At 35.8% G+C, this 25,414-nt stretch overlaps 1 protein-coding gene and 1 non-coding gene across 2 annotated transcripts in view; both read left to right on the top strand.

Annotated features, from left to right (window-relative positions):
* The first annotated feature begins 872 nt into the window (after positions 1 to 872).
* On the top strand, positions 873 to 945 carry Trnav-cac (transfer RNA valine (anticodon CAC)). The gene has a single exon. It is a non-coding gene; the product is annotated as a tRNA-Val (tRNA).
* Positions 946 to 1,408: 463 nt separating this feature from the next.
* LOC113183208 (disintegrin and metalloproteinase domain-containing protein 20-like) overlaps positions 1,409 to 25,414 on the top strand; it is a 184,459-nt gene continuing 160,453 nt past the window's right edge. The window contains exon 1 of the mRNA XM_026389467.2: positions 1,409 to 3,451. Coding sequence (XP_026245252.2) covers positions 1,409 to 3,451 — 2,043 coding nt within the window. The remainder of the gene's footprint in view (positions 3,452 to 25,414) is intronic.

Here is a 25,414-nt window from a genome sequence, read left to right as displayed (position 1 = left end):
GGCTCTCTATCAAGAAGTGTTAACAGAGAAGAGACTGCTGCTGCTTTTTGTTAGAGGAAGATTTCATGAGTGATGGGAGAAAATTTTAGAGAGAAAAGGTCAAAGAACTTAAAATCAAGATAAAATAAAAGTTAAGGAGGAATGTGTCCTGGGTTCAGAATGGCACAGGTGCTGAATCTGGCCCCTTTCATGCTTGAATTCCCTACTGTGGGAAGTGATGTTTGCTCAGTGTGTTTTAGATACCTCAATGCAGATTCCACTTTATTCTATTCCTTCCCCAACTATTTTAGTATTTCTTAATCTCATTATGTAAACGATCTCATGAAAACTATAGATATTTACACTGGGTTATTAAAAAGGCATTTTACGTGTAAAATATTTTTCCATCTCCAAGTGTGACTCTCCCAGCTAATTTGATTTTCTTTTCATTTTGTTGTGCCTGAGGTTTTGAAAAATACTATTTTTCTCCATAGTATAATTAAATATAAACATTTTCAAGTAATATATCTATATATCAACCCAAGGCATTCCTACCTCCAATTCCACTATTGGATATTGGTTTATTGAATGAAGATATCTGTTATGATAGGATCTTTTGAAGGATAATTGATACTTTGACACTTTGCATTTGACAGGATTGAAATGAGATAGGACAAGTCATAATTTGCAACATGGAAGTGCATATGAAGGACCATCAGAAAAATAATATATGTGAGTATTTTTTTACATGTCTTTCCTTACTGTGACAAAATAATTTCTCATTTGAAATAGGAAGAATGTGGATATTTATTCCAAGTTCATAGTATAAGTCAATATTCCCTCATTAAAAAAAAATAAACTCATCTTTCCATTAAGACACCTTTGTTGGGTCTGGGGATATAGCTTAGTTGGTAGAGTGCTTGCCTCACATGCACAAGGCCCTGGGTTCAATCCCCACTGCCACCACCACACACAAAAAAGACATCTTTGTTTCAAATATTTATTGTGAAAATATCCCCAAATATACATATATTTAGAGAATGGTATCATGAACACACACGTCCTTCATCTGTATTTGATAATTATCAACCTCTGGCCAACTGTTTTTCCTTTGCACCCCACAGTGTGAATCTGCCTCACCAAAATTAAAGAGCAAATCCAACGCACTATATGAAGTCATGCCTTAAACCAAATGCTAATGTATTTTAGCCCATACTCTGCTCTTTTCCTCTACCATGGCCTGTTCATGATTTAGTTGTGCAATTCTGCCCTTCTTTCTATTTTTGATTTTAGTTCTGCTACTCTGACAGATTGACCCTGCCAGAAGACATCCTATCAAAGGTCAGTGCTGCTTGCAACCAAGTCAAAGGAAGGAGACAGGACAACAGCACCTCCTGCCCTGCCCCATTGCCTCCAGTCATAGCCCATGATGGCTGTGGGTGAGGCCTTCCTGGTGCATGTGAGGATGGCTGTCATGAAATTCTGGCTGGGAATCTTGCTCTTCCTTTCTGGATGGTCTCAGATTGGCCACTCCCAACACTACAGCCCCCCAGAAGTAGTGATACCCTTGAAGATAACTGGCACCCATAGAGGCATGAGGACCCCTGACTGGCTCTCCTACACCCTGCGCTTTGGAGGCCAGAGACAAATTGTCCACATAAAGGCCAAGAAACTTCTAGTGTCCAAACCTTTCTCTGTATTCACCTACACAGACCAGGGAGCTCTGCTGGAGGAACAGCCTTTTGTCCAGAGTGACTGCTACTACTATGGTTATGTGGAAGGGGACCCAGAATCCCTGGTTGCTCTTAGCACCTGTTCTGGGGGCTTTCGAGGAATGCTAGTGGTCCATGATACTGTTTATGAAATCAAACCCAAAAGATTTTCTGCCACATTTGAACATCTGGTTTATAGAATAGACTGGGAGGAGACACGATTCCCACCCACAAGATGTGGACTAACAGAAGCAGAAATAGCACGACAACTGAAGCTTCTTCACAAGAATGATATTATAAATTTAAAGCAAAGTGGCTATGAGAGGTGGTGGACTCACAAGGGTCTTATTGAATTGGCAGCTGTGGTAGACTATGAACGATACCGTCATCTGGAAAGCAATATCTCAAATGTGGAGGATGAAGTAATCTTGGTTATAAATGCTGCAAATGAATATTATAAAGCACTGCAAATTGATTTGATTTTATATGGCCTTGAGGTCTGGAACAAAGAAAACCCCATAACTATCAGTACGATGGCCGATACTCTGTCAGAATTTTGCACTTGGAAGAAAATTAGTTTTGAAACCCGCATTCACCATGATACTGTACATCTTTTTATTAAGAAGTCATTTGGTAAACTCCTTGGCCTAGCCTTTGTTGGAACAATATGTAATAATGCCTATAATTGTGCAATTGATTCTTTTGAAGGTGACTCGGTTTCTTTTTTTGCATACATTGTGGCACACGAGTTGGGTCATAATTTGGGTATGAAGCATGATGAAAACACATGCACATGTGGGCAGAAGACATGCGTCATGTATCCATCAAAAACTATTTCAAGTAAATTTAGCAACTGTAGCTATGCCAGCTACTGGGACATTGGTTCAAGAAAGAGCTGTATACATGATACACCAGACCCAAAGGCCATCTTCTCAAAGATACAGTGTGGGAATGGTGTTATTGAAGAAGGAGAGGAGTGTGACTGTGGATCCATGAAATTGTGTTCAGAAGATCCTTGTTGTTCGATGAACTGCACCCTGGAAGCTGGGGCTGTTTGTACTTTTGGGCCTTGTTGCAAAGACTGCCAGTTCTTGCCATCAGGCACAGAGTGTCGGAAAAAGGAAAATGAATGTGATCTTCCAGAGTGGTGCAATGGAACTTCACCTGAGTGTCCAGGAGATGTATATGTGCAGGATGGGTTCTCTTGCATGGACGGTGGCAACTGCTATGAAAAGAGATGTAATATACGGGATGAACAGTGTAAGCAAATTTTTGGCATGGAAGCCAGGAGCGCCAATGAGAGGTGCTACAAGAATCTGAACACCCGAGGTGACCGTTTTGGTAACTGTGGTCTTGGTAAACAAGCATATATTAAGTGTGATATATCAGATGCCCTCTGTGGAAGAGTTCTGTGTGAGAATGTGTTATTCATTCCCTATTTGAGAAATCATTCTACTGTGCACTCGACTAATTTAAGTGGTATGACCTGCTGGGGTACTGACTATCATTTTGGGATGAACATACCAGATATTGGAGAAGTGACTGATGGCACAGAGTGTGGTGCAGAACGTGTGTGCATTGACCGGAAGTGTGTATTTAGGTCCGTCTGGGAAAGTGACTGTACACCAGTGACATGCAATAATAACGGGGTCTGCAACAACAAAGATCACTGCCATTGTAACTCTGAGTGGGCTCCACCCCGCTGCTTGAAAAAAGGCTACGGAGGGAGTGTTGATAGTGGCCCGCCTCCTCAGAAAAAGGTATCAAAGATGGAAATTTCCAAGAAAGCACTATTACTAAGTTTATGGATTCCTACTCTCCTTTTATTTAGCTGTTGGATTTTGGCAGTTTGGAAGATGCAAAAATATTAGTAAACAAAAGAGCAAGGTGTTCAAACTTCATCTGAGGAAAACAAAAAAGAGCAAATATGTTCAATTTCAGAAAATAAACCTAAGCCTTAATGACCTTTTTGGTGTATTAAATTTTAGTGGTTATGTGGGTCAGAGACCACTGCCAGAAAATCCCAGATTTCTATTATGTTTCCAAATTATAAACATTAGCTATTATTAAATGTAAGTTATTCATAGCATAGTTCTACTTTTCATTTTAAGGAATTTTAATGGAATTCATTCTTTGTGTTTCCCAAGCAAAAACCCACTATGTGGATGGAATCATGAGAGTGAGTGAGTGAGTGAGTGTGTGTGTGTGTGTGTGTGTGTGTGTGTGTACTTGGAGTCTCTCTAAATCACCTTCCCCTTTTCACTCTGCTCTATCACATAGAGAGAGGAAACACACCAATCTAACCTCTTTGCCTAGTCCTCCCTAGTACTTTCTGCCCTTGGGGGAACCAGAGGGAGACCTGTGCGAACTGTTAAGGTTTGCATCCTTATCACCTTGGTTACAGCTTTCACCTACACAGCAGCAGTAGCTTTCAGCCTGTGCATGATTCCTAGGTATATTTAATAATTTCCAGGAGCAAAATTATCATCAGTCCCAGAGATACAGCAAAGCTACCAAATAACTTACCCTCAGAATCCTGAGTCCTGGTTCTCTGAGCCCTCCACCAGATTCCAGAGGTTCAGCACCAAGCTGGCTGTACCTGTCTTCAGAGGTTGGGGTCCTAGAACCATAGAACCTATCCCAAAGCTCTGAGTTTGTATATCCCTGACCTCTTCCCATTGATCTCCAGTCCTAATGGTGACAGCTATGCCTTCTACTTATGAACTAGTGGTTGTCTCAGGGGCGTGGTTTCTCATTTTGTGACTGAATTCTAAGTTCTATAGAACTTACGTTCATACAATGGAAAACATGGAAATGACTCAGACATCAGAAAGTTTTAAATTTTCTTACTACTATCCATTATCATCTTGGGAAATTTCTTGTAAGGTAGGTCTGATTGCAATGAATTCTCTTAGGTTTTCTTTGTCTGGTAATGTCTTTATCTCTCTCATATTTCTTAAAGATATTTTTGCTAGATATAGTATTTGTGGTTGCTAGTTTTTTTCCCCCTTAGCACATTAAATATATCATTTTAAATTTTTCCTGCTGTAAGACTTCTGCTAAGAGGTCTACCTCCGTACATTGGAATACTTACACTAATTACTTCTTTTATTGCTTTTAGCGCTCTCTTTTTCTTTGACCCTTGAGAATTTTATTGTAATAGTCATGAGACTAGCTTATTTGGGCAGAATTTGTTCGTGACCTTTGACCTTCCTATACCTTGATATTTGAATTTTCCTCCAAGTTTTGAAAGTTTTCTGCTATTATTTCTTCAGATAAGCATTCTACACGTTCATAGTCTGTCTTCAAGCTCACTGATTACTTCTGCTTGATCAACTCTAATGTTAATGCCCTCTAGAACACTTTTCATTTTGTTTATCATATTTTTCTCCTCCGTATTTTTCTCTGTTGGAATTTGTTTCTTATTTTAATCTTAGCTAAATTTTTCTCTTAATTCTCTGAATTATTTCTCCTTGTTTTCTTGAAGTTCACTGAGTTTTCTTAAAACAGCTACTTTGAATTCCTTGTCTGGCAATCATCTTCTTGTCTTTTGAACGAGTCATCAGCACCTTGATTTATCTACTTGATAAAGCCATCTTTCCTGGGCTTTTATTTCTTGTTGATTTCTATTTCTATGTATGTATGTATCACAAATTTGGTTTTTCTTCATCTGCATATTCTGGGTAGAGTGAATGTTCTGTTCCAGGAAACTTGTTAGAAATACTAAGAGGACTGATTTTTATTTTCTGATTCCTCTTTAGAGGAGAGTCAAAGTCCAAGTTAAATGTGAGTTTCATAATGGTTCAACTGCTGTTTCAGTGTCCCACCTGGATGAGCCCATGGGGAGATTCAGAGAGAAGACCCATGCTGTGTGGAAAAGGCATCCAGGCTCTCCATTCCAGAGGATCTGTGGACCATGCTTTCTACAACTACACGTGACCAAAGGGTTTCTCTGGTGCAGTGCCTCCTCTGGTGAGGATGGAGTGCTGCTGCCAAATTCTGGGCACGGGGTACTGCTGCTTGCCCCACTCCCTGCCTTGTCACTAGCAGGCCTCAAATGGTTCAATCTCACTGGTGTTCACAACACTCCCTACCTGCTGATAAAAGTGCCAGTCTCCTGGAAAGAACCTAAAATGGAGGGGAGGCCAAATGCCCTCTTCTGACTCACTCCTATATTATGAGTACAGTAGGACTATTCATTCACACTTGGTATCACAGAAGGCTGGGGAGAAGGAGCATTTGGACATAAAGAAACATTCTCAATACCATCCAATCACAGTTCCACTCATCTTTTGAGTCCAAAGGGGCTTTATATAGCCCCACTTTCTGGTTTCCTTAGTTCATGCGAAGAGTTTATCATATGTGGATAGTTTCTTAAATAGATGTTTCTGTGGGAAATTAATATTTTAGGGCGTACTCCACAATCTTGTTCCACCTTCTTTCAGTAATGTTGCTGACTTTGAAGGCTTTGTGGGATGCTTGTGAGACCGTCTGGAATTCCTTAGAGTCATAATTTTGTAAAACCATGTTATATTTCCATATGCAAGACAGCAAAATTGGGCTTCTGTCAAGCACATGTCCTCTTTCTCTGTTAAGATGATTTTCTGATTTTGAATTTGCATGTAGTATAAAGTTGGAGATTTGGGCTATGAACTTTTGTGTAATAGAGATTAAACACCATAATCTTTCAGAGCTGAGGATATAGAATCAAGTAGATACCTGGTGGATAACATATCAGGCCCAGACCTGAGCAATATGGTTTCAGAGGCTCAGTTCATAGTCAACCAATTCCATTGCTCTGAGTCCAATGTGAGGCAGAACATCATGACAGAAGGACATATAGGAACACTATGCAGCTTAAGGTGGCCCCAGAAACAAAAAGGGAGGGGAAGTGGCTTCAGGGAAGATGAACTTTTCCAGGGTGCACCCCAATGAACCACCTCCTCCAGCCACATCTCACCTGTCACAGTCACCACCAAATACAACAGTCCCTTTTAATAATCTATCCACTGGATTAATCCACTGATTAGTTGCAGCTCTTATATTATAATCATTTCAACTCTGAACATTCCTGCATTAATAGAAACTTTTGTAGAATACCTCATACCTAGACCATAACAACTTCTGAATTTATTAATTTAGATCGCTTTTTTTCTTAGTTTAAATATTCATCAATTTTTTAGACTTTTTCAAAAAACTTTTTTCAAAAAATCATTGATTTCTGCTATGGTTTGCTATGATTTATGATTTTCTTCTCTAATTTTTACTCTTTTCCTCTCTATACGAACTTTAAGATTAGTTTGTTCTTCTTTCTCTAGTTCTTTGAAATGTAAATGTAAAGTTAGGAGTTTTTTTTTTTCTTCAGATCACTCTTCCTTTTTAATATATGTGTTTATTACTATAAACTTACCCTTTAGTATTTTTTTGTATTTTTGTTGTATTTCATAAGTTTTGGAATGTTTTGTGTTCAGATTTATTTATTTATTTATTTATTTATTTATTTATTTATTTTTATTTTCTAATTTCTCTTTTGAATAACTCTTCATCCAGTGATTGTTTAAGACAATATTGTTAAATTTTCAATTACTTGTGAATTTCCTTGTTTTCTTAATTTAATTAAAGCCTTGTCTCATTTTATTTTGGTTAGGGGAAAAATGGTATGATTTTAAACTTCTCAACCATGTTAAGATTTGTTTTTTAATGTAATAGGTGATCTAACCTAGAAAATGTTATAAGGGAGCTTAAGAAAAATGTGTATTCTTTATTGTTTGTTAAGATCATTTGATCTATAGTGTTTGTTAGTTTATTTCTTTATTGATTATCTGTATAGATAATCAAATGTTGTAGTACAATCATTCTTAATTGTTTTGTGTTTTAACTATATATTTAACTATATATCAATTGTTAAAAGCAGAACACCAAATTTTTCTAGTATTTCTGTATTGCCATCAGTTTCTCCATTTAGGTTTATTTGTATTTATTTTATATTTTAGGTGGTCTTAATTAGGTGCATAAATATTAATAATTTTATATCTTCCTGTTGATGTGGATTTTGTTATATAACTGCCTTTTTTTCTGTGATGATTCTGAAGTAAAGTCCATTTTGTCTGATATAAACAGACAGCTGTGTTTTCTTTTTGGTTTCCATTTCATGAGAGATCTTTTCTAATTTCTTCATTTTCAGCCTATATATCCATATCTAAAGATTTTCTGGCAGTCCATATATTTCTCAATATTGTATTTTATCCATTTAGAGATGCCATGCTTTTTACCTAAGGAGTCTGATTCATTTAAACTTAAAGAAGTCATTGGTATTTAAAAGGTTTACCAGTGCCATTTGGTAATTGTGTTGTTTTGCAGTTATTTTGTTCCTCTCTGTCTTTTGTCTATCTATTACAGAATTTTTTGGAGTTACCACAAGCCTTGCACAATTATCTTTTGTTTGTAACCATTTATATATTTTTATAACAACTTGATTTTTTATCACATTCAAAACTGTAATTTTACTATATTACACACATTTTTGTTTTCATGTAGCCATTGTTCTCTTATTTTTATTTTACATACCCATTAATAAATTTTGTGGCACAATTATTCTTAATTGTTTTGTGTTTTAACTTTATATGACACCCAAAATTAGTTTGTGCAGCACCATTACAGTGTTACATTACTGTGTATTTGTGTATGTATATTTACCTCTACCAGTGAGATTTATGCTTTCATATGGATATTTATTTGTGTGTAGAATAGGTTTTGTTTAAATTTGAAGAACTCTTTTAAGCTTTTCTTGTAAAACAAGTTTAATGGTGATGAACTCCATCAATTCTTGTTTGTCTGGAAAAGACTATGTCTCTCTATCATTGTTAAAACATAGGATTGCCTGATATAGTTTTCTTGGCAGGCAGATTCTTTTTTTCACTTGGTACTTTGAATATATCATCCCACTTTCTCCTGTACTACATATTTATTCTGAAAAATCCACAGATAATCTCGGTATGTGATGAGTTGATTTTCTCTATTTTCAAATTTCTCCGACTTTGACTTTTGTTACTTTAATTATAAATTGTCTTGGTATAAATCTTTTTAGGTATATAGATTCTTTAAAGTGACACATAAAAATTAGACATATTTATGGGGTACCATATGAGGCATCCTTCAAACAAAGCATACCATCTCTATTTCCTTAAACATATATAATTTCTTTTTGGTGAAAACATTCAAAATGGTTACGATAGGTAGAAAAAGCCAGTCAAGGAAAGAAAAATATTGCATTATATTACTTACATGAAGAATCTAAAAATGTCAAACTAAGAGCAATAGAGATAGAATGGTAGTTGCTTGTGAACCAGGAGTCAGAGCAATTGGGAGTGTTGGTCAAAGGGTAAAAACTTACATTTGTAAGATGAATAATTTCTGGAGCTGTAGTGTACAGAATATAAAATATAGTTAATGTATATGTGAAATTTCGGTAACTATTCAAATGAAGAAAATAATTTATGGGAATTATTATACAAAATATTCTTACATTAAAACAACATGTTCTACTTTAATATTTTTATATAATTTTAGTTGTCAAACATACCTCAATAAGACTACAAAGTATAATGTTAACATAATTCTATGTCTTTCACATACTGATATTGAGCTTAGTGAAGCTTATTTTATCAATTGGTAGAAAATTTCTGCTTTAAGCTTCATTTTTTAAAAAATCTCAGGTTAAAGAAAACCATTTATTTGCTACTGAATATTCTTCATTCTTGTCTTAATCAGCTTTTTCAGTGCTGTGACTAAAGGATCTGACAAGAACAATTTAGAGGAGAAAAAATTTATTTGAGGGCCCCAGTTTCAGAGGTCTTACTCCATAGAAGGTCAGCTCCATTGGGGACTCAAGGAACATCCTGGTGGTAGAGGGTATCAGAGGAAAGCAACTCATATCATGGCCATCACAAAGCACAGAGAGAGTCCACTCACCAGATACAAATATATACCCCAAAGCCATGTCCCAATTCCCATCTCCTCCAGCCACACCCCACCACTTCAGTTAATCCCATTATGGATTAATTCACTGATTAGGCTAAGGCGATAACCCAATCATTTCTCCTCCAATCCTTCTTGTATTGTCTCACACATAAGCTTTTGGGGGCGCACCACATCTAAACCATAACAATATTATTCTATTATTTTGAATTCATAATCTGTTTTCAGATTCTAAAAAAAAATCTCTCCAACAGTACTGATTGAATTAAGATGGACTTTTATAAAATTTATGCAGGAAAAAAATAGTAATATAGTCATAAATAGTGTAGAAACTACAATCATTAATTATTTGCCAGGCTTTTTTTTTATACACTGCAGAGAAGGTCTATAGGAATTTTTCTTTAAAATTTACTTTGTGGGTTTATCACATCACCAGCATGATGAATTTTCCACAAATCCTTAATAAGTTAATTATGAATTAAAATAAGCCTTCTGTAAACCTTAACCTTCCTGAATTGGTCCCATTTAGAGTAAGAATGAAAAAAGGCAAAGCAGCAATTGAGGCTATTTCAATTTGTTACAATAATTGTATATCCACTAAATCTCCAAGCTCTCAAACTGCAACACTATGGAACCACAAAAGAGGTTTCTACTTTTTAATTTTAATCATTCTTCCAACTAACTTCTAAGATATATGAAAAACTAACTCTTTTCCCACTTGACTAATGTCTTTTATGATTTTTTTAAAACAAAAATTTTAAAACTTTTTCTGTTTGTTTGCTTCTAGGCAAAACTGCATGCTCTCTTAAAATAGTCTATGAATGGTTGTTTTTCCCTTATTGATGCAAATCTTAAAATAAAAATATCATAATCCAAAATGGTCCTCAAGTATCCAATGAGTGTTAGTAACTGAATGTAGAAATGCATACAATCCTGGGCCCAGATTCATGGAAGCTGACCATCTAGTTAAGAAGTTATAGAACAACATCAAAACTACTTATATGTAATATGCTTAGATATAATATCGTCTAGTATATAAATGTATTAGATGACAATTACTGTGTGCCACATCTGCCTAACCACTTTACATATATTAATTCATTTAATACTTAACCCTACAGGATAGTTACAATTATTATTATTATTATGATTTTATATGTAAAGAAATAGAAGACAAAAAATGAAGCATGGTAGAAATAAATTATGAACCCAGCCGGTCTATCGTCTCCTGCATTTATCCTTTTATTTACTATACTTTACTGTCTCTTCTGTTTTATGATGTTCAATAATGGCAGTGATAATCAAATAGAAAAAAAAAGCTATCTTAAGCAATGGAAAATTCATTAACAAAAGCAAGGAGATGAGAATAAGATTGTAAAATTTGAGGTATGTTAGCCAAATGTTTTATAGGCACCTCAAAGTCTATATGCCACTTTGACTGTTCATAATGATCTTTTTTCATTGGTAAGCCTGTTTTCTGTCTCCCTGACTAGTACGTAAGTTTCATGGGAACATTGTCTTATCTGCCATTTGCTGACTATAGGCTTAGTGCTTTACATAATGTCTTGCACCTAATAAGTGCTCCTGTATCAGCTAAATGATTTTTTATAAAGAAATGAAAGCCTAAAATTTTGTTCATCTCCTCCAAAAAACAACAAAATAATAATAATAATATTCAAGTAAGTTTGGCCCTTTTATGTCCTCTTTATTTCATGAGTGGCATTCACATGTTTAGGCAAAGAATTCTAGAAATCATCTTCAACTTGTCCTCCCTTATTACCACTTTTCATACATTCAGTCATATAATTCTGTCTCCTTCTTCCAATTGCCTTTCAGATCCTACTTCTCTTTGCTCACCCTGACACTGCTGCTTTCTAATGATCACATACTTGGTTCGAACGAATGCTGTAGCCTCTTGACTCATCTCCCTGACCTTGATTTTTTTCTATTCCAATCTCAACATTGAACATTGTCGTCATAATAATCTTTCTATAATACAAGTCTGATTAAATGTTTCTCTTGCTAAAAAACATGCATCAGGTTCACATTCTTTGCAAGATAAACTGTAGGTGCCTTAAGATGGCTTAGAATGTCCTCTTGGTCTTCTGGCCACTACAGAATTTTAATCTCATTTTCACAGCAAACCTAACCATCTCCAACACTGTGTCTCTTGCCAGCATATGTTTATCACTGATGAATTTTTTTTGAGTTTATACAATGGGTTTCCTCTCTTATTCCTTGTTTGTGTTTCCTTAACAACAAAAACACATTTCCCGAATATCTCATTCCCTCTTGCCACTTTCATCTTGTTCTACTCATCTTTCAGGTCTTGGCTCTAACACTTTTTCACTGAAAGCCTTAGAAAGTCTTCTGTAAGTCACAAAAGGATATCAATTGCTCAAAGATGACTTTTTATCTCTATTAGTCCTCTTCATCTTTTTTTTTGGGGGGGGGGAGGGGTTGGGGGAATTGGTAATAGGGATTGATCTCAGGGGCACTCAATCACTGAGCCACATCCCCAGTCTTATTTTGTACTTTACTTAGAGACAGGGTGTCACTGAGTTGCTTAATACTTCACCTTTGCTGAGTCTGGCTTTAAACTCATGATCCTCCTGCCTCAGCCTCCCAAGCTGATGGGATTACAGGCGTGCACCACAGTGCCCAGCCTTTATCATCTTCTTGATGTACTTGACAATTGCTTATCTCTTATATGAGAAATCACTGAGGGTAGATGTCAGTAATTTATTATTCATTATTTCAGAGCTAAGATCTAATAAAATTTAGGGTTATTATTATAATTTTCAATAAAGTCATATGCGATGAATATATAATATTTACTCAACTGAGACTTTCACCATTGCTTCTGAATTGGCTACAGCTACCCACAGTAAAGATGAAAGGATATTAATACCCTTATCTTATAAATAGAGTTGAAGAAAGTGGTGTTAAATACCTCTTTCCCGAGCATAGAGTTGTCACACATCTCAAAAGTAAAAATAGGTGAACTTGAAATCTTACTAATAGAAAGTAGTTAAACTAGAGCATAAGGAAGAGAGTAAGTGAATAACAAAGTTTTATACCTGGCGGAAAATATCTAATAGATTTAAATGTAAAAAATCAAAACCCCTGAAGGGAGATGAGAAAAGAATAACTATTTTTCCAAATAATGTCTTCAAAAATTAAAATTTAATGAAAATTATTGTCAAAGATAGTAAGAAACTCAACATTCCCCAACCACAGTTAACAAAATGAAAACCACAACAAGCTACATCATAGTGATAGTTCTGAAAATCATTGTTAAAGAGAATATTTTACAAACAGCCAGTAAATGCAACACATGTAGTTTCAGAGAGTGATAATAACAATTATCTCTAACTTCTCACCCTTTTTGAGACTAAAGAGAACAGAAAAATATCTTGAAAGTCTTGGCAGAAAAGAATGTTGTTACGCTATAATTATATAACTAGGAGGGATTTTTTTCAAAGATGAATACAAATAGACTTTTCTAGACAAAAGCTAAGATGTTCACCGGAGATGGACTATAAAAAAATCTTACAGGACTTCTTCAGGAGGAAAGGAAATAAAATCCAATCTCTGAAATAAAGAGGACCAAAAATAGAGAATATAGAGGTATATGTATAACATATTTTTATTAATTTTTTACAAGTTATGAGGTTGTTTAAAGAAAAAGTGATAATGAAGTGAGGAAGAAGAGAAAGAAAGGAAAAAGGGAAGATTTATTGTAAGGAATTGTCTCCTGCAATTATGGAGTCCCAAGATCTGCAGAATGAGTTAGTGAGTTTAAGTTAGTTTAAGTTAGCGACTGTGTTTAAGTACCAGAAGAGTTTCTTGTATAGTTCCAGTATGAAGGCTGGCAGACATGAGGACCAGCAGGAGCTAATGTTCCAATTCAAAGGCAGTCAAACAGGAAGAATTATGATCTTTGGAGTCTGGTCAGCCTTAGTTTTATCCACACTTTCAACTGATTGGACAAAGACCCCCATACACACCCACTCCTATATTAGGGAGAACAGTGTATTTTGCTAAGTCTACCAACTTACATTCATTTCATCCAAAAAAAAAAAAATACTTTGAAAATTCCCCCCCAAACAATATTTGTGAAAATATCTGGGTACCCTGTGAGTCCTGTAAACACAAGTCTGCCCCTTGTCAACCTGGCATCCATGACATCTCATTAAACTACGCTTTATGTCCAAATAAAGACAATAAAAGCTGATAATTCCATCTAATATGCTATAGTTACAAATGCTTGTAATCAAAAACATACTAATTCTTTCCCCAGGTTAAGTGCTTACGTAATGACTGCTCTTCTCCTTAATATCTCTGAACTTGATAACTATGATGTAAACAATATTTAAGTACCATGATAAAATGTCAATTCATCTCATGTTGCATAGAGGAGATAATGAGGAAGAAAACTAAGATTCACACATATATTCATGACAAAATAGTGAATACTCATGACTACTACAGTCCTCATTTATGTAACTGGTCACATTGATATAGCTGGTATTCATAAGTGCCTTCTCCCAGGGATCATTCCACATTCCCTTTACCTTCTGCAAGCACCTCAGCTGGCTGCTGTTCCTTATTAATAGGTACCTTGGGAAAAAGCATTTGACAGATCAATAGGTACATACTAGATGTTAGGGGATACATTAACTTGATCAAGCAATGAAACTATATCTGATATAGCAGCTGAAATTGAAATCATAATGTGGATAAATATAGGGTAATCTGCTTTTATTCTCCAAGACCCATTTTCTGCATAAGCCAGATAGGCTTATTGAATGGGAATGTGGTGGGTATCACCACTTTTATATCTTTCAAGTCCTTGGTAATCGTGCTAACCTCTGAAATATGTAGTATTAATTTAGATTTACTATTTTCCTAAGTAGAGGCAGCTCTAGTGGCTTACACTTGGCTTCTCTTATTATTATATCTCTCATTCCACAGGTCAGGGAACCCAGGTGGGGATTCTTTTAGGAGCTAAGTTTATTTATTTTGATTATACATTTTAGAACTGGAGAAATACCCATTCAGGAACCCAATGAACCCACTGTAGGATAGTTCTGAACTAAAATTGCACTGATCACCTGACCTCCGTAAGACCCTCAACTGGTGAGCCACAGTGACATTTGGTTTCCTGGAATTAGTGTTAGTTCATATCCAGGGTCTGGTAATGTACAAAAGGTCTGATTATTTTCTTTTCCCCAGTGTGTGGTTATTCTGATAAAAAAGCATAGGCTCCTTTGAGGGATATCTGGAAGAAAAATCAACTGTTTAAATTGTTGTCCACAAACTAGGGGTATTTCCTTAAGTGTATAAAGTCTCTTCTTCACTTAAGAGATTTTTAATCTATTAAACTGACTCATGTCTAGGAATTGATTAAGGGGCTATGACTTTTATGAGCGACATCTTCACTTGATCTAGAACTTTTCTGTTTGTACACTTAAAGTAAGAATTCAGTAGGTTTCCATTCCCCTTCATTTCTAGGAACATCATGATCAGGTAGCCAACATCAGTCTATGTATGTCAGATCATGCTATTTGCTACTTTAACACTGCTGTCCATTATGGTAATCACATTCACCTTGCCTTTGGCAATTAATTACAGCCACGTGGCACCTGCTCCCCTAGCATCCAATTACTTCCATTCCATTTTGGGTTCTCAACTCAGTGAGTACAGTTCCCACTGTCAGTTCTGGTCTGTAGAGAAAACCACTCACAAAACTCTTCAAGGATGCTGGCTTGCCCTCAACAATTTATTTCTCAATGTATTAGTGAAAGGTGTGCCCTCTCTACCCTTTCAGTGTGAGTGAAGAGAAGGAATCTACTCTAATATTCCAATCTTGCTTTGAATCCTTTCTTTACCTAATACCAAGAGAGGTTCAAAATTTCTAAATTGCTGACCATGAGCCAATTTTAGGCCCATATTTCAGACAAAAAAAAATGAAAAATAAAAGTTATAAGAATCATTCTTAACCCCCTGTGCTACAGCATTAAATGCAGAGTCTCTGTTTAGGAACCCATCCCTATCAATCAATTTGGCTTTGATCCTTTGGTTGTTGTTGTTGCTGTTGTTGTGCCTTCCACCATTATCCCATACTCTTAATATTCATTCCCACAAATGTTTCCTAAATTTCTGCTGTTCTTTTTCAGTATGGTTCACTGCTCCATGGATCATACTGTATACCTCACCTTTAGAATCATGCTGGGACTTAAGTCTAGTTATAGGTCCAGAGTGGTAGAAGTGGATCATCAAAAGAATAATATTGTCTTACAAGGTAACTGCATTAGAGAAAATTATTAGAGTTTCCTCAGGTAACTCAAAATTAAACCTCCCAGACAGGGCTGAAAAGATTGATCTGGGGTAAGTCGACTTTTTTTTCCCCACTGGGGGTAGAAAAGCCTCCTCTACCACAAAATCTGTATTAGTTAGGGTTCTCCAGAGAAATAGTACAGTAAGGCCATAGCTGTGTACCCTGCATCTGTGGATTCAAATCAATTATGGAACCACCATTTGACCCAGCTATCCCTCTCCTCCTCGGTTTATACCCAAAAGACTTAAAAACAGCATACTACAGGGACACAGCCACTTCAATGTTTATAGCAGCAAAATTCACAATAGCTAAACTGTGGAGCCAACCTAGATGCCCTTCAGTGGAAGAATGGATAAAAAAAAAATGTGGCATATATACACAATGGAATTTTACTCAGCAATAAAAGAGAATAAAATAATGACATTTGCAGGTAAATGGATGGCATTAGAGAAGATAATGCTAAGTGAAGTTAGCCAATTCCCCCAAATCAAATGTCTTTTCTGATATAAGGAGGTTGACTCATAGTGGGGTATGGAGGGGGAGCATGGGAGGAATAGATGAATTCCAAATAGGGCAGAGGGGTGGGAGGAAAAGGGAGGGGGCAGGGGAGATTAGCAAGGATGGCGGAATGTGATGAACATCATTATCCAAAGTACATGTATGAAGACATGAATTGGTGTCAACATATTTTAGATACAACCAGAGATATGAAAAATTTCACTGTATATGTGTAATAAGAATTGTAATGCATTCTGCTGTCATTTATTTTTGAAAAAAATCAACAAAAAAATATTCAGAAAAATAGCATCTTTTCTAAATATGTACAGACTTTTTTCTTGTCATTTTTTCCTTAATAATATAGTATAAAACATTTGCATTAGGTATTATAGTAGTCTACTGATCGTTTGATGTATATGGAAAGATGTGCATAAGTTCCACTTTATATAACGAACTTTAGCATTCCTGAGTTTTGGTATCTCCAGGGTGTCCTGAAACTAATTCCCCATTAATAGTGAGGACTGTATGTGTACACACTTACACATACACAGAAATGTATGTATATTTGTGTGTGTGTGTGTGTGTTCATGTATACATACTTAGAGAAATTTACTATAAGGAGTTGGCTCACATGATTGTGGAATCTGACAAATCTCAAATTTGCAGGCTATCTCTAAGCAAGAACTTCAGGAAAATCAATGGTGTATTTTCAGTCTAAGTTCAAAAATAAGGAAGTGAGTGTTCCCATTCAAAGACAGACAGGAATCCTTTCTTACTCAGAGGAGTGTCAGCTTTAATTTCTGTTCACACCTTCCACTGACTGAATGAGGTCCACCCGCATTCAGAAGGATACTCTAGGGCTGGGGTTGTGGCTCAGTGGTAGAGCACTTGCCTGGCATGTATGAGGCACTGGGTTTGATTCTCAGCACCACATATAAATCAATAAAATAAAGATTCGTTAACAACTAAACAATATTTTTTAAAAAAGAAGAGCAGTCTACATAGTCTACCAACTTAATTCTTAGTCTAATCCAAAAACACCCTCGCAGAAGTACACAGAATAATGTTTTGCTAAATATTTGGACATCCTGTGATGTAATCAATTTCATACATAAAATTTGGTATACAGAATTAACCATTTTAAGAATATATGTAGCAGTAAAACTTGAGTTTTTCACAAACAAGAGGAGAAAAGGAAATATACATTTTTAAGCTCCTTCAAATCTACATGAAGTAGAAAAATATTTTAAAGTAAATTGATAATTTGAAGATAATATTATAAACCTAAAAATATTCTCTAAAAATATTGACATAAAGCTAAAATCAAGTTATTGAAATAAAATCATAGTAAGAGGAAATAATCTAAAGGAATGGGGAAAAATGGAACAAATGGTAACTATTGTAAACATAATTCAAATAGCGGTTGGTAGATTTAAACATAACTATATTGATAATTACATTGAATATTAATGATTTAAGCTCTCTAATAAAAAGGCAGACTTAGCATAAAAGGGAAAAGCAATTGGTAAATATAGTGCCTACAGGATATATACTCTAAGAACAAAGGAGCAAGTATATTAAAAGTAAAAAGATGAAAAAATATATATACTACACTAACATTAAAAATAAGAAGGCCAGATTGACTATATTAATAACAAAATTATACATCAGAACTAGAGATATCAGGAGTAAGGAATCATACTTCTTGATCTTCTTTAATCCATCAAGAAAACATTAAAGTCCTGAATGTACACAAAACTAATACCACAGTTTCCAATCAAATTGAAAAAGACTAGAATGGAAAATTTAAACATTCATAGCTATCATTGGAGATATGAACCTTCCTTACATACTAATAGATCAAGGAGAGGTAATTTCAGAAATAACAAAAATTTAAATCATGCTATTTACTAAATTGGAAATATGCTGAAGACCAAGAAAGATCTTGCTGAACTAAAAGATAAGCTTCAATTAAAAACCTTGCAATAACAACAGAACATGCTTTTAATCATAATACTATAAAATTCAAAATCAATAAAAATGATATGTGGAAAACCTCAACTACTCAGAAATTTAGTAACACTCTTTTAAGTAATCCATGGGTGAAATAGAGAAAGTAAGAAAAATTAGAAAATGTTTTTAACTGAATAATAATGAAACATGAAGCATAATATAACAAAATTTACAGGATTCAACTAAAAAAGAGTTAATGAAAATGTATAACTTTAATACTAATATGAAAAAAGATCCAAAATCCATAATTTGAACTTCCATCTTAAGATAGAAAAATAAAACTAATTAAACTCCAAGTAAGTAGAAGAAAGGAAATAACAAAGATAAAATTGTAGATCGAGGAAATAAAAGATGCACAAACAATAAAGAAAAATCAATGATGAGGACTAGACTATGGTAGAATCAAGGAAGCTGCATTCCAAGCAGTGGGTGTACAGCTTCTCAGTGAGGTGGATGAAAGAGGGATTTCACTAAAGTTTAATATTGGGCACTCAAAGCAGCTTCAGGACTCAGAAATTTGGGTACGACAAACAAAAGAAAGAAAACATCATAACCCACCTGATGGTCACAGGTGCCAGTTGACCACAGGCAGAGGGGAAGGGAAGCATAGTCTTGATAAAGACAAACCTGACATAAAAAAATGCTTCCTAACATAAACTGATCTATGCACTGGTGCTTGAAAAGCTGCTTGGGTGCTTAAGAAGCATGCTCTGCATCTCAACTGACCATGAAAAGCTGAAGGGGGAGCCATCTTGGGGTGAGTGGGCCACCACAGTGACTGGCACCCAGGAAATCAGAAACACACACACACACACACACACACACACACACATGCACAAACACAGACAAAATATCTCTGCTGGCTACCATCAAGAGACCTATCCTGTGCCTGATGGGACATGAGAGAAATAGGCATGAAGTTGCCTATACCCAGGGGCATTCAAGTCAGAAGGGCAAATGGAGCCCAACTTGCTTCTCCTTTGTGTCTGGTGCTCAAATGACCAGGTGAAGTGGGCTTGGAATTTGAGTGGGTGAGGGTGATGCACTTAGGGACTAAGCCCAGGAAGACTGTGCTCCTGGGCAGCAGTGAGTGGAGGATCACCCTCCTTTCCTGTGTTTAGATTTCTTGGGAGGCTCCTGAGAACTAGACCCACTGAAGAGATCAGCTATTCTCTGGCCCTAGGGTCAGGTTGATCTCGTCTCTCTAAAGAAGGCCCCACCCAACAAATCTCCTGAGATCCGATTAGACTTTAGTGCCATCTACTGAAACTCCCCTCACAGATTGTTGCAGAAGTGGTACCCTGGGAGTGCACAGAACTGCTCGTCATGGACAAAATGCCAACTGACAGTATGTCCCAACGTACTTCATCTCATTCTGGTAAGAAGGGAAGCCGAGTCTTCTTATATCAATCTTAGGCTTCTCCAATTTGTAGATTAGAGAGCAACACAAAAACAGGAAGGGTTAACAACCCCAATCCCTTGCTCTATCAGTACACAACTCAAGAATTTGAAGGAAAGACTATTGGACATACACAATGACCACCCATTCTGGTCAACAATTTGACCATCTCAGTGGAGAAGATTCCTTCAGTCTTCACTAAAATTTTGGAATTTATTTTAATTTTCTATTTTATTTTATTTATTTTTATTCCGTATGTGTGTGCATGTGAGAATTCTGGCTGTGCTGATTGGTTAAGGGATGTATATACATGCACTTATTTGCCTTTTTTTCTTATCATATTTAGCATTTTTAAATGTAATTATATTTCCTAGAATTGTCTTATGAGGCTTTGGGATTTTGGGATTGTATGATTTGATTTTTGAATTATTTTCATTTGTTTGTTTCTCTTTTTTCTCCCAAGAGCAGTCAAATTCTGTTGTTCTCTTTCCCTCTCTTTCAATACCTTACTTCTTGTATTTCCCTCTCCTTCTCTATAAACATAACATGCTAAATCTCTTCTGCATTCTCTTTGTTTACTTTTTGAAATTGTAATGTCTTTTCTAACTTACTAACACCATTTCCTTTTCCCCTAATTAGCTGTATTTTTACCATAGTTTAGAAATAGTTTATATAACTCCTGTCCCTACCATTAATGCTAATACAAGTATTACTGTTGTGGATGATATCATTGACAACTGGTATTTGCATTAAAGCCAGAACTAGTTCATGGTTATTGTTCTCATTGTTTACAATTTCTGAATCCACCACTCCTCTTTATTGGTGGTAATTAATGTTGAAAACTCATAGTAGGAACATAATAGGAATACAGTTTAACACTTTATTGTTTCTTGTTTGCAACAATTGTTACTATTATTTATTTCGCCCCTCTTCTGTGTAGTGCTAGGAACCCAGAGAAACACTAAAAGCCTGCAGGTTAGAAACTCTGCTGCTGAAGTAAACATTCCCTGACATTACTCCAACTCAAAGAAGTAAGGAGACAAAAGCCACAAACCAACAACAAGTATCTAAGGAGGAACAATCAGAAAAGGAGCTCAGGTCTCACCTCTTGGCATCTACACATATATCAAAAACATACAGGAGTCCCAGAACAAATAAGATAATTGCACACCAAGAAAACATACACACACAAAAAAAGAGGTAGAGGAACCCCCCTCAATTGATACACAAGACCAAGACCTCTGAAAACATGAGAAAAAAAGGCAAACAAATCTCCCTGCAAAATTCATAATTCTTCATCAAAGGATCCTGCTGATAGTGAGGTGGACAAAAACTCAGAGAAAGATTACAAAAAACTGATTAGCAAAATGTGCAGTGAACTAAAAAAGATGTAAGGAAGAAATTAAGAAAGCAATTACAGAAGACGAAAGACTACTTTAATAAGTAGAAATAGTGAAAAGAAACCAAGCAGAACTCCTAGAAATGAAAAATACAATCAAATTAAAAACTCACTTGAAGGCATCACTAACAGATTAGATTGTGTAGAAAACAGAATGTCAGCCCTTCAGACCAATATCTCTAATGAACCTTGACACAAAAATCCTCAATAAAATTCTGGCGAATCGGATTCAAATACATATCAAAAAAATTATACATCATGATCAAGTAGGATTCATCCCTGGGATGCAAGGCTGGTTTAATATACGGAAATCAATAAATGTTATTCACCACATCAATAGACTTAAAAATAAGAACCATATGATCATCTCAATAGATGCAGAAAAAGCATTCGACAAAGTACAGCATCCCTTTATGTTCAAAACGCTAGAAAAATTAGGGATAACAGGATCATACCTCAACATTGTAAAAGCAATCTATGATAAGCCACAGGCCAGCATCATTCTGAATGGAGAAAAATTGAAGGCATTCCCTCTAAGATCTGGTACAAGACAGGGATGCCCTCTCTCACCACTTTTGTTCAACATAGTCCTCGAAACACTGGCCAGAGCAATTAGACAGACGAAAGAAATTAAAGGCATAAAAATAGGAAAAGAAGAACTTAAATTATCACTATTTGCAGATGATATGATTCTATACCTAGCAGACCCAAAAGGGTCTACAAAGAAGCTATTAGAACTAATAAATGAATTCAGCAAAGTGGCAGGATATAAGATCAACACGCATAAATCAAAGCCATTCCTGTATATCAGCGACAAATCCTCTGAAACGTAAATGAGGACAACTACTCCATTCACAATATCCCCCCAAAAAATAAAATACTTGGGAATCAACCTAACAAAAGAGGTGAAAGATTTATACAATGAAAATTACAGAACCTTAAAGAAAGATATAGAAGAAGACCTTAGAAGATGGAAAAATATACCCTGCTCATGGATAGGCAGAACCAACATCATCAAGATGACGATATTACCAAAAGTTCTCTATAAGTTTAATGCAATGCCAATCAAAATCCCAGCAGCATTTCTTGTAGAAATCGATAAAAGAATCATGAAATTCATATGGAATAATAAAAGACCCAGAATAGCAAAAACAATGCTAAGCAGGAAGTGTGAATCAGGCGGTATAACGATACCAGACTTCAAACTATACTACAGAGCAATAGTAACTAAAATAGCATGGTACTGGTACCAAAACAGGCGGGTGGACCAATGGTACAGAATAGAGGACACAGTAACCAACCCACAAAACTACAACTATCTTATATTTGATAAAGGGGCTAAAAGCATGCAATGGAGGAAGGATAGCTTCTTCAACAAATGGTGCTGGGAAAACTGGAAATCCATTTGCATCAAAATGAATCTGAATCCATATCTCTCGCCATGCACAAAAGTTAACTCAAAATGGATCAAGGAGCTTGATATTAAATCAGAGACACGGCATCTGATAGAAGAAAAAGTAGGTTATGATCTACATACTGTGGGATCGGGCTCCAAATTCCTCAATAGGACACCTATAGCGCAAAAGTTAACAACTAGAATCAACAAATGGGACTTACTCAAACTAAAAAGTTTTTTCTCAGCAAAAGAAACAATAAGAGAGATAAACAGGGAGCCTACATCCTGGGAACAAATCTTTACTCCACACACTTCAGATAGAGCCCTAATAACCAGAATATACAAAGAACTCAAAAAATTAGACAATAAGATAACAAATAACCCAATCAATAAATGGGCCAAGGACCTGAACAGACACTTCTCAGAGGAGGACATACAATCAATCAATAAGTACATGAAAAATGCTCACCATCGCTAGCAGTCAGAGAAATGCAAATCAAAACCACCCTAAGATACCATCTCACCCCAGTAAGATTGGCAGCCATTAGAAAGTCAAACAATAATAAGTGCTGGAGAGGATGCGGGGAAAAGGGCACTCTTGTTCATTGCTGGTGGGACTGCAAATTGGTGCAGCCAATTTGGAAAGCAGTATGGAGATTTCTTGGAAAGCTGGGAATGGAACCACCATTTGACCCAGCTATTCCCCTTCTCGGTCTATTCCCTAAAGACCTAATAAGAGCATGCTACAGGGACACTGCTACATCGATGTTCATAGCAGCACAATTCACGATAGCAAGATTGTGGAATCAGCCTAGATGCCCTTCAATAGATGAATGGATAAAAAAAATGTGGCATTTATACACAATGGAGTATTACTCTGCGTTAAAAAATGACAAAATCATAGAATTTGGAGGGAAATAGATGGCATTAGAGCAGATTATGCTAAGTGAAGCTAGTCAATCTTTAAAAAATAAATACCAAATGACCCCTTTGATATAAGGGGAGTAAACAAGGACAGGGTAGGGACGAAAGTTTGAGAAGAAGATTTACATTAAACAGGGATGAGAGGTGGGAGGGAAAGGGAGTGAGAAGGGAAACCGCATGGAAATGGAAGGCGATCCTCAGGGTTATACAAAATGACATATAAGAGGAAAGGAGGGGTAAGACAAGATAATACAAATGGAAGAAATGATTTACAGTAGAAGGGGTAGAGAGAGAAAAGGGGAGGGGAGGGGAGGGGAGGGGAGGGGGGATAGTAGAGAATAGGACAGACAGCAGAATACATCAGACACTAGAAAGGCAATTTGTCAATCAATGGAAGGGTAACTGATGTGATACAGCAATCTGTATACGGGGTAAAATTGGGAGTTCATAACCCACTTGAATCAAACTGTGAAATATGATGTATTAAGAACTATGTAATGTTATGATCGACCAACAATAAAAAAAAAAATTTAAAAAAAAAAAGAATGTCAGCCCTTGAAAACAGAACTTCAGGCACTGAAGACAGGGAAACATAATTATGGAATTTGACCAGAATATACAAGAACTCTGGAACAACTTTTAAAGATCAAACCTGAGAATCACTGGGATAGAAGAGAATGTAGACACAGAAACTAAAGGCATAAAAAAAAATCATTTTCAGTGAAATTGTTACAGAAAAATGTCTCATATATCAGAAATGAGATAGACATTCACATACAGGAGACTTATAGGACCTCAAATAGACCCAGTCACATAAGAAGACATATAATCAAAATGAGACATATAATCAAAATGCCTAACATAGAAAATAAGGAAAGAATATTAAAAGCCACAAGAGAGAAACATCAGGTCACATTTAGAGACAAACTAATAAGGCTCACTTTTGTTTTCTCAGTGTGGACCCCAAAAGCAAGGAGGGCCCATAATGAGATATTCCAAGTTCTAAAAGAAAAAAAAAACTGTCATCCAAAGTTATTATACCCAGCAAAACTTGGTTTCAAATCCAAGGGGGAAATAAAAATTTTCCAGGACAAGAATTCATGAGCACTGAGCCAATGCTACAAAGAATACTCAAAGACAAACTACACATAGAGGAACTGAAAAACAATTCCCCTAAAGCTCTCAAATAGAGGAGGTTCAATAGAAGAATAATTCACTAAACTAGATCAGGACAGGATTAAATATATCAAAAAACAAATTAGTGGGAAAACACAAACACATATCCATGCTAATACTGAATGTTAATTGTCTCAACTCCCCAATGAAAAGACATAGATTAGCTGAATGAACAACAAAAACAACAAAATCCAACTCAATGCTGCTTTCAAGAGACTCATCCACAGGCTGATGGAAAAAGAATAGAAAAAAAATATTCCAGGCATAGGGTCCAAAGAAACAAGCAGGGGTAGCTATTCTCATATCTGACAAAGCAGGTTTTAAGCAAAAATTAAGGTCAATCAAAAATAAAACAAAGCCACTAAGTCCTAGTGAAAGGAACAATCCAACAAGAAGATATAATGGTAGTAAACATTTATGCCCCAAATGTTAATGCACCCAATTACATGAAAAAACACTCCATGATATTAAATCTCACATAGACCTCGACAAAATAATACTGGAGGATTTCAATACACTCTTATCACCAGTAGACAGATCATCAAAACATTGAATCAACAAAGATATCTCCAACTTTAACAACAGTATAAATCAAATG

The sequence above is a fragment of the Urocitellus parryii genome, chromosome 14 (assembly GCF_045843805.1).
Source record: "Urocitellus parryii isolate mUroPar1 chromosome 14, mUroPar1.hap1, whole genome shotgun sequence".
Classification (NCBI taxonomy): domain Eukaryota; kingdom Metazoa; phylum Chordata; class Mammalia; order Rodentia; family Sciuridae; genus Urocitellus; species Urocitellus parryii.
This window is presented reverse-complemented; position numbering and strand designations above follow the sequence as displayed.